Genomic DNA, 16,840 nt, shown 5'->3' with positions numbered 1-16,840 from the left:
TTGTTTCAGCACTTGTTGAAAAATTCTTGTAAAATGTTTGGTTCCTTTATTGCTTTAATAAATATACTTTAAATATAATTTAAATATCCTTTGTGTCAGGATTGTTGTTGCAGACTTTCTAGCCAACAAAGGGTAGCAATAGTGACAAGAGTGGAGCCGGCCTGCCGCAGTCCTCACGCATTTGTGTGGGGTGCAGGGGCTCATGGTCAGTTTGCAGATTGTCCACGACAGAAGCATGGATATGATCACTCTGAAGATCATTTCTTATTGAGCAGTAGTCTAATGTTTCATTCAGGTATTCATTTATCTTCTTTTCTGAGGGTAGCATTTTATTCTCCCCTGATTACTTCTCCCCTGAGGCCTGACTGGGGTTATGAAACAAATAGTGTTTTCGAATCAGAAGACCATTTGATTAGGTATCCATATGAGAGTTCACACTGTCAGTGTTGTAGGGTTTAAGAGTAAGGAGAGATGGGATGAATAATTATCAATCACTGGTAAAGGTGGCTTCTTTGAGCAATTGTTGCATGAACTAGACTTTGAAGAGAGAGTACCACTTAACGTTCTATGGAGTGGAAGGTAGAAGGGAGAGTGGCAGAATAAGTCTAACCCAGGCGGAAATACAACAAAGTACCAAAGAAATGGAATAGGAGATACAGTACTTTGGGAAGAGGAAAAATTCAGAGTGGTAGATGCCATAAGATGTTGAATTAAATACTTGCTAAGCTTAGTCATAAGTATTGCTTTTTTTTTGTATCATTAAACTCAATCCCTGATGGCTTGTTTACTTATATTCTTCTTATTTTTCCTCCTCTTTGTGAATGTCAGATATAGGCAAAAGTTGGTTGGAAATTTTGGTTGACTTTAGTTAATTGAAAACTTGCTGTGTTCGTTTAAATGGATTTTAGATTTAGAGTATAATGTGATCAAAAACCTCATTAAGTATCTGGATTTTAAAATATCTTATGTGTTTTTCTGATATACTACCTAAAAAAATTATCTGTGTGGTTTTATTTTAGAAAATCCAGTGAGGGTTTGAAGAGTATAAACCCAGGTGAGAAAGCACCCTCTATGCGATTGCTGGCTTATGGTAAGTTAGAACTGCATAGCGTCGTAAGATAAAAAGATCAGACTTGACATAAAAGCCATTTTTATCTTTTAAATCTTTGTAGGTTTCAGGTAGTATTTTACTACCACATTGGCCTATTGGTGTACATTGTTTATTTTTCTAGCTTTCCAGGGCCCTTATGTAAAGAAAAGTGATTGCAGGTGACCCTTATCTGTGTCTCCATTAAATACTAACCAGATTTGACAGTTAGGTTTTTTAACATGTATACACTCTAGTTAACAATTTCTAAGTGATGTTATTGTTACCTTCTTTGGGTTGTTTCCATGACTTTGTACTGAGAGGACTCTTCATATTAATACAGTTATACCTCTTTGTATTTTTCTTTCAGAATTATGGTTTAAAGGTTGGATCCGGGTCCCTAAATTGAGTCACCCAGATTGACCCAGGGATCCCTCTTTACAATACAGTCACCCCTCAAGCTCAGTTCCATCAAACTTAATTCTACAGATTCTGTTGTCATGAATTAAAGTCAGAGCTACAGTATCGTATCCTTCTGTCTCGCCTATCCCTTTGGAGCCTTTCTGGATCTCTTTCTTTCTTTTTTCATTTCTCTGCTACATTTCACTGACCATTTCCTTTCCTCTTTCCTCCCCAGTTCTCTCTCAGTTCATCATTTAGCCAAGCGCTTGCCTTTTCTGAGCCAGCTTTCTACTGCTTCTCTAACAGCATGTGCACCCTTTTTCCTTCAGCAAGATAGTGTTCCCTAGTCCTTGGGAATTTGATTTGAAGAGAAATCACAGCATGAGTAAGGTTTAACAGTGTTTTCCTTCCTCTTTAGTTTCTGGCTTGGGCTTTGGAATCATGAGTGGAGTATTCTCCTTTGTAAATACCCTGTCTGACTCCTTGGGACCGGGCACAGTGGGCATTCATGGAGACCCTCCCCAGTTCTTCCTGAATTCAGGTATGTGTCTGGTAGCTGTGAATGTTCAGATTTATGATCTAAATGATCATGCTTAGTGGGGTTCCCTGGCTTAGGAAATGAAGTGAATAGAAATTCATGTTATATCTTCTAAAGGCAAGATAGTGTTAGACACTGTGATGGAAAGGACCTAGGAAAATAAAAATTACAGTTAGAGTATTGTAGAATTTTAGAGTGGAACTAAGCTTGCATAAAATTTATTTTTCTGTTACTATACTAACAGTGTTGCTGTATAGCTGATATATTGTAAGTGAATTTTTATAGGCTATATGCTTTTTTTGTTTTTGTTTTTATTAGTTTTTATTTCTCTTCACTGTAGCCCTAATCTTTAGTTCATTTGTCATCTTGGCCGCTTTTTGGAGTGGGAAGTATAATTTAATCTTGAAATTGAGAGGAGAGAAAATAGTTCTTATTTAATGTGAGGTATGGGCTTCCCTGGTGGCGCAGTAGTTGGGAGTGCGCCTGCCGATGCAGGGGACACGGGTTTGTGCCCCGGTCCGGGAAGATCCCACATGCTGCGGAGTGGCTGGGCCCGTGAGCCATGGCCTCTGAGCCTGTGTGTCCAGAGCCTGTGCTCCGCAATGGGAGAGGCCACAACAGTGAGAGGCCCGCGTACCGCAAAAAAAAAAAAAAAAAGTTAATGTGAGGTAATGTCATATATCTAAAAACGTATATTTAAACATATATATATATATTTAATTTTAACTGTAACAATCCATATTCCCTGTTCCTTAAGAACTGGGACACCAGCAGGAACTTAGAGTCCCTTGTTCCTTCTCACTCCTCCACTACAGGTAACTGTTGCCCTGATTTTGTGTTATTAAGTCCCTGGGTTAGCCAGGTCTGAAAGTTAGGTTTTTAACATGTATCGATGTTTTACTTTGAAGGTAAAACCTGCAAGGTTTACCTTCATGTGTGTATCTGAAAAAAAAAAAAAAGAAAATTTAGTTTTCTTGCTTTTGAACATTTAAAAATAAATTGTACTATATTCTTTAAAAAAAAAGAAATTGAGAGGAAAAAAATAATAGATGAGTTGACCTTTATCCAAAGATGCAGGTAAAAGGACCAACCCATTTCAAACCGCTTTTCATCCACCAGATGAAAATTGTCCCCATGATGCAGTGGTCACGCATTTGAGAGTTGGTAATATACATAATTAATATAAACTCTCTCCTAAATTACACAAGAAGAATCTTTTAAAAAATAGTTTTTAAAAACCCCACTGTATTTTTTTGTCTTCACAAGTTGTATCGTTGAAGTAAGTGACCCTATGCACAAATTCTTTTAATTAAATCATTAATTTATCATCTTATTAAGAATAAATAGAATCCTTTCAAAAAAAATTTATCATCTTTACTAAAGTAATTTCTGTCTTCAAGGAGCTTATCATCTTGTAGAGGGAATAAGACCAAAAAAGTGATTAAGCGTTTCAGTGCAGTTTAACATAATAATAGAAAAGATATAAGGAGGTATGACCAAATTAAAAAAACAAATTGCTGCAGTAAAGAATTGAGAGACATGCTGCACGTTATAGTGGTCCCCAAACCCAGTGGACCCTTGTTCATCATTTCAGTTCAGACCTTGGTATCTCCTGTCTAGATTACTACCATTAACTCCCACCCGGTTAGTCCTTCCTCAACACATTTTCCATGGGAATCCATCCTGTATACAGCCCCCCAAATGACTCGTCCCTGTACAAAAATGTATAAGGGCTTTTCAAGGCCTACAAGTTACTCAGGGCCCTTCACGTCCGGCGGCAAGTTAGAGGACAGGAAAGTATGTCAATGGAATGGGTCCTACTTATTTAGTTGCGCCCCCAACATAGCAAATTATCTTCCTTTTAAACATTCCATAATTAGAATATTTCTGACAGTCTTAAAAAATGAACATAATAATGAGTATTACATTTTTAGAACAACTGTAATATTAATGCTAAAATCTGTTAGCATCCAATATAAGTTAATAAAACATACCCAGGAGCGGGTGTTACTGCTGCAGTTTTCTATATTTTCTTAAATCAGTCTATTAGACTGCTACATAAGCATTTTTTTTTTTTGGCTCTCAAGTAGCAGTCTTCTAATGGAACTTATTTTTCTACAAGATTCTGTCACTAGATGGTGCTAATTCCCTTTTGTGAACTAGGCTGTTTTCATAAGATTGGCTTAAAATGATTCTTTTGGAAGAAAGTAAAAAATGTGCTAGCAATTTGGGGATTGTATTTGTGATTTCTATAAATTCAAAGAAAATAAAGTGTTTTAATATCTTTAGCTGAGTTAGGACGGCAGGCTGACCATGCTGTGGATGTATACCTATAGAGTCAAGAATAGCTGTTACTTTATCATGTGCTAGAGTTTATTTGTTGTAACATCATTCTTTGGAGCATAACCTTTGAATTAAACATTTAAGAAACTACTTATTGCGTTTAAAAATAATAACCCCAAATTTGCATGTATTTGCATTTATTGCATATATTATTTGTAACTGCTGCTGTTACCATGTATTTAGGCATGAGCTCCTTTTAAATTTTTCAGTTAAATAGTTTAACATACTCCATTATAAATGCCTAAGTAATAATCAGGAATATGGGGTATAATTAGTATGTCTATGTTAGGGCAAGATGTACAATATATGATACCTGTATGTACATAGATTTTCATGTGACAAGTCAGCATAGTTTACAAACTAAATGTATCATAAGTTAATTATTTTTTTTGTAGTTGTGTAGTAGGCTAACGTTAACTTTTATTAGAATCATTACCGTATCTTGGTTATTCTGTATATAGGCAAGGTATAGGAATTGTAGTCTTAATTTCAAGTCTTACCCTGGCTCATTAATTTAGTATTTTGGGCAAGTCCATTTGATCATTTAATCACTCATTCCACAAATAATTAAGTATTTTTATTTAACAGCCCCGTTAATGTTTATATGTTCCACTCATAGCAGGGAATAAAGACAAACAGCTGATTACAACAAAGTGTGATAAATACTATGATGAGGAAGAGCCATGAGTGCACAAAAAAGCTGTAACCCCCTCGGGTGGTATTGTACTTCTCCTTTGTAGTACTTACCACATTTGAAATTAATTGATCATGCATGCACACATGCAGTATTCCATAGAAAAACCTGTTTGTGCGCCGATCAAGTTCAGTTTCAGTTGCTTAAGAATCTTGGATAAAAAATGAGCAGAAGACCTAAACAGACATTTCTTCAAAGAAGATATACAGATTGCCAACAAACACATGAAAGGATGCTCAACATCACTAATCATTAGAGAAATGCAAATCAAAACTACAGTGAGGTATCACCTCACACCAGTCAGAATGGCCATCATCAAAAAATCTACAAACAGGGCTTCCCTGGTGGCGCAGTGGTTGAGAGTCCGCCTGCCGATGCAGGGGACGCAGGTTCATGCCCCAGTCTGGGAAGATCTCACATACCGCAGAGCAGCTGGGCCCGTGAGCCATGGCCGCTGAGCCTGCGAGTCCGGAGCCTGTGTTCTGCAACGGGAGAGGCCACAACAATGAGAGGCCCGCTTAACGCAAAAAAAAAAAAAAAAATCTACAAACAAAAAATGCTGGAGAGGGTGTGGAGAAAAGGGAACCCTCCTGTACTGTTGGTGGGAACATAAATTGATACAGCTACTATGGAGAACAGTATGGAGGTTCCTTAAAAAACTACAAATAGAACTACTGCACGACCCAGCAGTCCTACTACTGGGCATATACCCTGAGAAAACCATAATTCAAAAAGAACCATATACCACAGTGTTCACTGCAGCACTCTTTACAATAGCCAGGACATGGAAGCAACCTAAGTGTCCATCGACAGATGAATGGCTAAAGAAGATGTGGCACATATATACAATGGAATATTACTCAGCCATAAAAAGAAACGAAATTGAGGGGGCTTCCCTGGTGGCGCAGTGGTTGAAAATCTGCCTGCCAATGCAGGGGACACGGGTTCAAGCCCTGGTTTGGGAAGATCCCACATGCTGCGGAGCAACTAGGCCCGTGAGCCACAATTACTGAGCCTGTGCATCTGGAGCCTGTGCTCCGCAACAAGAGAGGCCGCGATAGTGAGAGGCCCGCGCACCGCGATGAAGAGTGGCCCCCACTTGCCGCAACTAGAGAAAGTCCTAGCACAGAAACGAAGACCCAACACAGCCAAAAGTAAAATTAATTAATTTTAAAAAAGAAACGAAATTGAATTATGCGTAGTGAGTTAAAAAAAAAATGGTTCTGAAGAACCTAGGGGCAGGACAGGAATAAAGACACAGACGTAAAGAATGGACTTGAGGACACGGGGAGGGGGAAGGGTAAGCTGGGATGAAGTGAGAGAGTGTCATGGACATATATACACTACGAAATGTAGAATAGATAGCTAGTGGGAAGCAGCCACATAGCACAGGGAGATCAGCTCGGTGCTTTGTGACCACCTAGAGGGGTGGGATAGGGAGGGTGGGAGGGAGACGCAAGAGGGAGGAGATATGGGGACATATGTATATGTATACCTGATTCACTTTGTTATAAAGCAGAAAGTAACAGACCATTGTAAAGCAATTATACTCCAATAAAGATGTTAAAAAAAGAAAGAATCTTGGATAATTACTGCAAGTTCTTATATTTTTGTCTTCCATTGTCCTTAAAAAAAAATCCAAGGAGAAATTTCACTTTAATGAGAAGACTTGTTTAAATTGAAGACACTCCTTTTTTTTTTAAATTAATTAATTAATATATTTATGGCTGTGTTGGGTCTTTGTTTCTGTGCGAGGGCTTTCTCTAGTTGTGGCAAGCGGGGGCCACTCTAAATCGCGGTGCGCGGGCCTCTCACTATCGCGGCCTCTCTTGTTGCGGAGCACAGGCTCCAGACGCGCAGACTCAGTAACTGTGGCTCACGGGCCCAGTTGTTCCACGGCATGTGGGATCTTCCCAGACCAGGGCTCGAACCCCTGTCCCCTGCATTGGCAGGCAGATTTTCAACCACTGTGCCACCAGGGAAGCCCGAAGACACTTTTTTTTTTTTTTTTTTTTTTTTTTGCGGTACGTCGGCCTCTCACTGCTGTGGCCTCCCACTGCGGAGCACAGGCTCCGGGCGCACGGGCTCAGCGGCCATGGCTCGCTCCGTGGCATGTGAGATCTTCCCGGACCGGGGAACGAACCCGTGTCCCCTGCATCGGCAGGCAGACTCTCAACCACTGCGCCACCAGGGAAGCCCCGAAGACACTTTTAATTGAGAAAAGTTTCTCAGGGACCTCCCTGGCAGTCCATTGGTTAAGACTTCAAGTTTCCAATGTGGGGTTGGAGGTGTGCTGGTTTGATCCCTGGTCAGGCAACTAAGATCCTACATGCTGTGTGGCGCGGTGTCGGGGGAGGGTGGGAGTTTCGCAATTAGTGCAGAAGGCTAATTTGGAGAAAAGTTGATTAGATATCACAGTAGTCTTACTGCATTCCTAAGAGAAACTCCTTGAAAGCCAGATCCAAGTTGACTTTTTGTTTCACAAATTCATGTTCTAGATGAGAAGCTGTTTCAGAGTTGGCCCCCTGGTTCAGGAATGTTGCTCTCAGAGTTACTATTCAAGCAAATGTGTGTCAGGGTCCCACTTCTGTCAGATAGGGTTGAACCCTCACAGTAGTGTGGTGTACCCCAAGAGTACTAGGTGTTTAGTGGGCTTTGGGGTTTGTTGTCCTGTGACTGGGCACTAGTGGTTGCCTGTCTTTCAGCTTTCATGACGCTGGTGATCATATTGCTGCACATGTTCTGGGGCATTGTGTTTTTTGATGGCTGTGAGAAGAAAAAGTGGTACACCCTGCTTGTAGTTCTTCTGACCCATCTACTGGTGTCAGCCCTGGTGAGTATTGCTACCGTGCTCAAACTGGTTTTTGGAGCTCAAGTCTGCATATCTAAAGTGGTAGATTCCACTTTGAATGAAATACATGCTCATAGGAAAAAGAGGAAATTCAGAAAAGTCAGTTAAAAGAATGAATGAATGAATGATAGATAAATCTTCTTTCTTACCATAGAAAGATAACAATTTGTTGGTTGATCTCATAAAAGTTTTTTGGTGTCTTATTTTGGTATGTGTCTTTCTTTTAATGGGTAGAGTCAAACTGAAATGGGCTTGCATTATGCTTATGTAACACATCTTAAAAATTTTCCATATTATTATAAATCCTTTTAATATTTAAGTTTTAGTGACTTTAGATCACTACATAAAGTTATAGTTTGCTTAACTGATTGATAACTTGTTTTTCTACTTTTGGTTATTATAATGCTGTCTGGAACAACTTTGTATGTGAAACTTTTTCAATTCATTGTTTACATTCCAAGGAATTGATTTTTGAAGTCAAATGATGTGAGTATTTTTAAAGCCCTTGATGCAAATTGCTGAAATACTCTGTACAAGGGTTGTACTGTTTTTATGCATTCTGATGAATGTCAAGAGTGCCCATCTTACTCTCTCCTCACTGACATTATAATGCCAGTTTTCAAAAGTAATTTAAAAAGAATACTTGACTAGATGTATTGTTTAAGCACTGTTTAATGGTTTGGTCTTAGTTTAATTGTAACGTGTCATATACTTACATCAGAATTATCCCAGCCACTGCTTTGTCCAGACCTTTATCATTTCTCACCTACAGTATTGAAAAGCTTCCTTCTGATGGTGTCCTGCCTCATGTTTCTATCCATTTAGAGTTCATATCAGGTTTTCTTATACTGGGCTTCTTGTTCTCTGTTCCATCTAAAAAACAATCTCATTGCCTTTCTTACCTAAAACCTTTCAGTCATACAGGATACTAAAGTTACCCTTAATATGACGGCAGCTATGTAAAGTCAAATCTTTCTTTTTTTTAATTTTTAAATTTTATTTTATATATTTTTTATACAGCAGGTTCTTACAAGTCATCCATTTTATACACATCAGTGTGTACATGTGAACCCCAATCTCCCAATTCATCACCACCACTCCCACCCGCCACTGCTTTCCCCCCTTGATGTGCATACGTTTGTTCTCTACATGTGTGTCTCAATTTCTGCCCTGCAAACTGGTTCATCTGTACCATTTTTCTAGGTTCTACGTATATGTGTTAATATACTATATTTGTTGTTCTCTTTCTGACTTACTTCACTCTGTATGACAGTCTCTAGTTCCATCCACGTCTCAACAAATGACCCAATTTCGTTCCATTTTATGGCTAATATTCCATTGTATATATGTACCACATCTTCTTTATCCATTCGTCTGTCGATGGGCATTTAGGTTGCTTCCATGACCTGGCTATTGTAAATAGTGCTGCAGTGAACATTGGGGTGCATGTGTCTTTTTGAATTATGGTTTTCTCAGGGTATATTCCAGTAGTGAGATTGCTGGATCATATGGTAATTCTATTTTTAGTTTTTTTTTTTTTTTGCGGTACGCGGGCCTCTCACTGTTGTGGACTCTCCCGTTGCAGAGCACAGGCTCCGGATGCTCAGGCTCAGCGGCCATGGCTCACGGGCCCAGCTGCTCCGTGGCATGTGGGATCCTCCCGGACCGGGGCACGAACCCATGTCCCCTGCATTGGCAGGCGGACTCTCAACCACTGCACCACCAGGGAAGCCCTATTTTTAGTTTTCTCAGGAACCTCCATACTGTTCTCCATAGTGGCTGTATCAATTTACATTCCCACCAACAGTGCAAGAGGGTTCTCTTTTCTCCACACCCTCTCCAGCATTTGTTATTTATAGATTTTCTGATGACGCCCATTCTAACTGGTGTGAGGTGGTACCTCATTGTAGTTTTGATTTGCATTTCTCTAATAATTAGTAATGTTGAGTAGCTTTTCATGTGCTTCTTGTCCATCTGTATGTCTTCTTTGGAGAAATGTCTATTTAGGTCTTCTGCCCATTTTTGGATTGGGTTGTTTGTTTCTTTAATATTGAGCTGCATGAGCTGTTTATATATTTTGGAGATTAATCCTTTGTCTGTTGATTCATTTGCAAATATTTTCTCCCATTGTGAGCATTGTCTTTTCGTCTTGCTTATGGTTTCCTTTGCTGTCCAAAAGCTTTGAAGTTTCATTAGGTCCCATTTGTTTATTTTTCTTTTTATTTCCATTACTCCAGGAGGTGGATCAAAAAAGATCTTGCTGTGATTTATGTCAAAGTGTGTTCTTCCTATGTTTTCCTCTAAGAGTTTTATAGTGTCTGGTCTTAATTTAGGTCTCTAATCCATTTTGAGTTTATTTTTGTGTATGGTGTTAGGGAGTGTTCTAATTTCATTCTTTTACATGTAGCTGTCCAGTTTTTCCAGCACCACTTATTGAAGAGACTGTCTTTTCTCCATTGTGTATCCTTGCCTTCTTTGTCATAGATTAGTTGACCATAGGTGCTTGGGTTTACCTCTGGGCTTTCTATCTTGTTCCATTGATCTATGTTTCTGTTTTTGTGCCAGTACCATGTTGCCTTGATTACTGTAGCTTTGTAATATAGTCTGAAGTCAGGGAGTCTGATTCCTCCAGCTCCATTTTTTCCCTCAAGACTGCTTTGGCTATTCGGGGTCTTTTGTGTCTCCATACAAATTTTATGATTTTTTGTTCTAGTTCCGTAAAAAATGCCATTGGTAATTTGATAGGGATTGCATGGAGTCTGTAGATTGCTTTGGGTAGTATAGTCATTTTCACAGTATTGATTCTTCCAATCCAAGAACATGGTATATCTCTCCATCTGTTGGTATCATCTTTAATTTCTTTCATCAATGTCTTGTAGTTTTCTGCATACAGGTCTTTTGTCTCCCTAGGTAGGTTTATTCCTAGGTATTTTATTCTTTTTGTTGCAGTGGTAAATGGGAGTGTTTCCTTAATTTCTCTTTCAGATTTTTCATCATTAGTGTATAGGAATGCCAGAGATTTCTGTGCATTAATTTTGTATCTTGCAACTTTACCAAATTTATTGATTAGCTCTAGTAGTTTTCTGGTCGCATCTTTAGGATTCTCTACGTATAGTATCATGTCATCTGCAAACAGTGACAGTTTTACTTCTTCTTTTCCAATTTGTATTCATTTTATTTCTTTTTCTTCTCTGATTGCCGTGGCTAGGACTTCCAAAACTGTGTTGAATAATAGTGGTGAGAGTGGACATCCTTGTCTTGCTCCTGATCTTAGAGGAAATGCTTTCAGTTTTTCACCATTGAGAATGATGTTTGCTGTGGGTTTCTTGTATATGGCCTTTATTATGTTGAGGTAGGTTCCCTCTGCCCACTTTCTGGAGAGTTTTTATCATAAATGGGTGTTGAATTTTGTCAAAAGCTTTTTCTGCATCTATTGAGATGATCATATGGTTTTTATTCTTCAATTTGTTAATATGGTGTATCATATTGATTGATTTGCATTTATTGAAGAATTCTTGCATCCCTGGGATAAATCCCACTTGATCATGGTGTATGATCCTTTTAATGTGATGTTGGATTCTGTTTGCTAGTATTTTGTTGAGGATTTTTGCATCTATATTCATCAGTGATATTGGTCTGTAATTTTCTTTTTTTGTAGTATCCTTGTCTGGTTTTGGTATCAGGGTCATGGTGGCCTCATAGAATGAGTTTGGGAGTGTTCCTTCCTCTGTAATTTTTTGGAAGAGTTTGAGAAGGATGGGTGTTAGCTCTTCTCTAAATGTTTGATAGAATTCACCTGTGAAGCCATCTGGTCCTGGACTTTTGTTTGTTGGAAGGTTTTGTTTTTGTTTTTTGCCGTACACAGGCCTCTCACTGTTGTGGGCTCTCCCATTGCAGAGCACAGGCTCTGGACGCACAGGCTCAGTGGCCATGGCTCACGGGCCCAGCCACTCCGCGGCATGTGGGATCTTCCCAGACTGGGGCACGAACCCGTGTCCCCTGCATCAGCAGGCGGACTCTCAACCACTGCACCACCAGGGAAGCCCTGTTGGAAGATTTTTAATCACAGTTTCAATTTTATTATTTGTGACTGGTTTGTTCATATTTTCTATTTCTTCCTGGTTCAGTCTTGGAAGGTTATACCTTTCTAAGAATTTGTCCATTTCTTCCAGGTTGTCCATTTTATTGGCATAGAGTTGCTTGTAGTAGTCTCTTAGGATGCTTTGTATTTCTGTGGTGTCTGTTGTAACTTCTCCTTTTTCACTTCTAATTTTATTGATTTGAGTCCTCTCCCTCTTTTTCTTGATGAGTCTGACTAAAGGTTTATCAATTTTGTTTATCTTCTCAAAGAACCATCTTTTAGTCTTATTGATATTTGCTATTGTTTTCTTTGTTTCTATTTCATTTATTTCTGCTCTGATCTTTATGATTTCTTTTCTTCTGCTAACTTTGGGTTTTGTTTGTTCTTCTTTCTCTAGTTCCTTTAGGTGTAAGGTTAGATTGTTTGAGATTTTTCTTGTTTCTTGAGGTAGGCTTGTGTAGCTGTAAACTTCCCTCTTAGAACTGCTTATGCTGCATCCCATAGGTTTTGGATCGTTGTGTTTTCATTGTCATTTCTCTCTAGGTATTTTTTGATTTCCTCTTTGATTTCTTCAGTGATCTCTTGGTTATTTAGTAACGTATTGTTTAGCTTCCATGTGTTTGTGTTTTTTACGTTTTTTCCCCTGTAATTGATTTCTAATCTCATAGCATTATGATTAGAAAAGATGCTTGATATGATTTCAATTTTCTTAAATTTACTGAGCCTTGATTTGTGACCCAAGATGTGATCTATCCAGGAGAATGTTCTGTGTGCACTTGAGGAGAAAGTGTAATCTGCTGTTTTTGGATGGAATGTCCTATAAATATCAATTAAATCTATCTGGTCTATTGTGTCATTTAAAGCTTCTGTTTATTTATTTATTTTCGTTGTGGATGATCTGTCCATTGGTGTAAGTGAGGTGTTAAAGTCCCCCACTCTTATTGTGTTACTGTCGATTTCCTCTTTTATAGCTGTTAGCAGTTGCCTTATGTATTGAGGTGCTTCTATGTTGGGTGCGTATGTATTGATAATTGTTATATCTTCTTCTTGGATTGATCCCTTGATCATCATGTAGTGTCCTTCCTTGTCTCTTGTAACATTCTTTGTTTTAAAGTCTATTTTATCTGATATAAGTATTGCTACTCCAGCTTTCTTTTGATTTCTATTTGCATGGAATGTCTTTTTCTATCCCCTCACTTTCAGTCTGTATGTGTCCCTAGGTCTGAAGTGGGTCTCTTGTAGACAGCATATATATGGGTCTTGTTTTTGTATCCATTCAGCGAGTCTCTGTCTTTTGGTTGGAGCATTTAATCCATTCACGTTTAAGGTAATTATCGATATGTATGTTCCTATGACCATTTTCTTAATTGTTTTGGGTTTGTTTTTGTAGGTCCTTTCTTCTCTTGTGTTTCCCACTTAGAGAAGTTCCTTTAGCATTTGTTGTAGAGCTGGTTTGGTGGTGCTCAGTTCTCTTAGCTTTTGCTTGTCTGTAAAGCTTTTGATTTCTTCATCGAGTCTGAATGAGATCCTTGCTGGGTAGAGTAATCTTGGTTGTAGGTTCTTCCCTTTCATCACTTTAAGTATATCATGCCACTCCCTTCTGGTTTGTAGAGTTTCTGCTGAGAAATCAGCTGTTAACCTTATTGGAGTTCCCTTGTATGTTATTTGTTGTTTTTCCCTTGCTGCTTTTTCTTTGTCTTTAATTTTTGCCAGTTTGATTACTATGTGTCTCAGCGTGTTTCTCCTTGGGTTTATCCTGTATGGGACTCTCTGCGCCTTCTGGACTTGGGGGACTATTTCCTTTCCCATGTTAGTTAAGTTTTCGACTATAATCTCTTCAAATATTTTCTCTGGTTCTTTCTCTCTCTCTTCTCCTTCCGGGACCCCTATAATGTGAATGTTGTTGCGTTTAATGTTGTCCCAGAGGTCTCTTAGGCTGTTTTCATTTCTTTTCATTCTTTTTTCTTTATTCTGTTCTGTGGCAGTGAATTCCACCATTCTGTCTTCCAGGTCACTTATCTGTTCTTCTGCCTCAGTTATTCTGGTATTGATTCCTTCTAGTGTATTTTTCATTTCAGTTATTGTATTGTTCATCACTGTTTGTTTGTTCTTTAATTCTTCTAAGTCTTTGTTAAACATTTCTTGCATCTTCTCGATCTTTGCCTCCATTCTTTTTTTAAGGTCCTGTATCATTTTCACTATCATTATTCTGAATTCTTTTTCTGGTAGGTTGCCTATCTCCATTTCATTTAGTTGTTTTTCTGGGGATTTATCTTGTTCCTTCATCTGGTACATAGCCCTCTGCCTTTTCATCTTGTCTGTCTTTCTGTGAATATGGTTTTTGTTCCACAGGCTGCAGGGTTGTAGTTCTTCTTGCTTCTACTCTCTGCCCTCTGGTGGATGTGGCTGTCTAAGAGGCTTGTGTAAGTTTCCTGATGGGAGGGACTGGTGGTGGGTAGAGCTGACTGTTGCTCTGGTGGGCAGAGCTCAGTAAAACTTAAGTTGGCTTGACTGCTGATGGGTGGAGCTGGGTTCCCTCCCTGTTGGTTGTTTGGCCTGAGGCAACCCAACACTGGAGCCTACCTGGGCTCTTTGGTGGGGCTAATGTCGGACTCTAGGAGAGCTCCTGCCAAGGAGTACTTCCTGGAACTTATGCCTGCCAGTGTCCTTGTCCCCATGGTGAGCCACAGCTGCCCCCCACCTCTGCAGGAGACCCTCCAACACTAGCAGGTAGGTCTGGTTCAGTCTCCTATGGGGTCACTGCTCCTTCCCCTGGGTCCCGATATGCACACTACTTTGTGTGTGCCCTCCAAGAGTGGAGTCTCTGTTTCCCCCAGTCCTGTCGAAGTCCTGCAGTCAAATCCCACTAGCTTTCAAAGTCTGATTCTCTAGGAATTCCTCCTCCTGTTGCTGCACCCCCGGGTTGGGAAGCCTGACGTGGGTCTCAGAACCTTCACTCCAGTGGGTGGACTTCTGTGGTATAAGTGTTCTCCAGCCTGTGAGTCACCCACCCACCAGTTACGGGATTTGATTTTACTGTGATTGTGCCCCTCCTACTATCCCATTGTGGCTTCTCCTTTGTCTTTGGATGTGGGGTATCTTTTTTGGTGAGTTCCAGTGTCTTCCTGTCGATGATTGTCCAGCAGCTAGTTGTGATTCTGGTGTTCTTGCAAGAGGGTGTGAGAGCATGTCCTTCTACTCCGCCATCTTGATTCAGGACCATAAATTCAAATCTTAATGGAAAAACCACTGGCGAGAGAGTGTGTTAAAATATTAACAGCTTTCATTTTTGGGTGGATTCTTTTATTCTTTATGGTTTTTGGCATGTTCCAAATTTTCTACTATGTACACTTTAATAAATAGAAAGGAAGTTGCAAGAAAAAGGAAATAATCTTTTTATGGATCCAGTTGGCCATTCATTCATTTGACAAAAAGCCTTCTATGTTCCAGGCACTGTTCTAGGCGAACAAAACAATTTAGTGAAAAAAACAAAGACCCTGCCTTTACCATCTAGTGGAGAGAGAGGCAGTAAGCAACAGACATAATAAAAAGTTTTATAGTATATTAAAATTGATAGGTGCTGTGGGAAAAAAGGGAAAGTAGAGCAGGTTAAAAGGGTTCCAGATTGTGTGGGCTGGGGATGTTGAATTTTGGAACTATGTAGTCAAAAGTAGGCTTCATTGTGAAGGTGACATTTGAACAAAAAAGTCAAGTTGGCCATGTGGCTGTCTGGAGAAAGAGCATCCAAGACTAAAACAGCCAGTGGCAAAGTCCTAAGACTGAAGAACATGCTTAGCATGTTTATGGAAGTGAGGGTGACCAGAACCAGTAAGCCTGGGGAAGTTAGTAGCAGATACTGTCACAGATTTGAGGTTGGGGATGGAAGTAAAGGTTGGAAATGAGAAGCACATCTAGATAATGCAAGACTTGAGCTTTTTACTGTCAGTGAAATGGGAGTCATTGTAGGGTGTTGAGTACAGGGACATGACTTGAATCACGTTTTGAAAGGATCGTTTTGACTGCTGTGTTCGGAGTAGACTGTAATGGGGGAAGAGATTACAGTCATCAAGAGAAAGGTGGTGACAACTGGGGTGAGATAGCAGTGGAAATAATGAGAAATGTTCAGATTCAGGACATATTTCTGAAAGTAGAGCCAACAGTATTTCCTGACAGACTGGATAAGGCAAGGGAGAGAAAGAAGAGGAGCCAAGGATGTCTTCAGAGTTTTGGGCCTGGATAGCTAGAAGGATGGAGTTGCCATCAGCTGGGATGGAGAAGCTTGTGAGGGAGATCAGGAGTTCTCCTTGGGCACGTTACCGTGGGGGCACCTATTGGACATTCAAGTGGAGAAGGCAGTTAGGCAGTTGGATGAAAAAGTCTGGAGTTTGGGAGAGAAATCCAGGCTCGAAGAGATGAGTACAAGAAGTGAGTATAAGCAGACAAGAGAAGAGGCCCAAGGACTAAGGCCTGGGGCATTTCAGCCTTGAGGTTGGGGCAAGAAGAGGAGCCAGCAAAGGAGACTGAGAAGGAGCAACTTAGTGAAGTAGAAGAGCAGCAGGAGCCAGGTGTCCTGAAGCCAGGTGTGTTGGGGAGGAGAGGGCGATGAGCTGTAGCAGAGGCCAGTGGAGTAAAACCCAGACTTCTTTGTTTGACATAAGCCTCTTACTGATTTTACTGGTGCACGACGTACCTCTTGCTGCTCCCCATAGTTCACACCATACCCTCCATCTAAATTGATCCAGTGTGGCTCCCCAGCAGGGAGTGCCTTTGTTCGCGCTGTTTTATCTGCAATGACTGCTAACCTAGGTCAGTTTGGAAAACTCCTGAGCATTTCATGTGAGGCC

The 16,840-nt window shown here is 39.9% G+C and overlaps 1 protein-coding gene across 6 annotated transcripts in view; it reads left to right on the top strand.

The window, feature by feature from the left end:
• The window catches only part of APH1B (aph-1 homolog B, gamma-secretase subunit), a 114,626-nt gene that overhangs the window by 11,884 nt on the left and 85,902 nt on the right, over positions 1-16,840 (top strand). For 4 of the 6 annotated variants that reach the window (XM_049706201.1, XM_033437094.2, XM_049706202.1 and 1 more), the window contains 3 exons: positions 1,020-1,090; positions 1,908-2,030; positions 7,770-7,897. In XM_049706201.1, the coding sequence (XP_049562158.1) occupies positions 1,020-1,090; positions 1,908-2,030; positions 7,770-7,897 (322 nt within the window). The remainder of the gene's footprint in view (positions 1-1,019; positions 1,091-1,907; positions 2,031-7,769; positions 7,898-16,840) is intronic. The other 2 variants (XM_033437097.2, XM_033437095.2) reach the window with 1 other exon arrangement.

The sequence above is a fragment of the Orcinus orca genome, chromosome 2, assembly GCF_937001465.1.
Source record: "Orcinus orca chromosome 2, mOrcOrc1.1, whole genome shotgun sequence".
NCBI classification, from domain to species: Eukaryota; Metazoa; Chordata; class Mammalia; order Artiodactyla; family Delphinidae; genus Orcinus; species Orcinus orca.
This window is presented reverse-complemented; position numbering and strand designations above follow the sequence as displayed.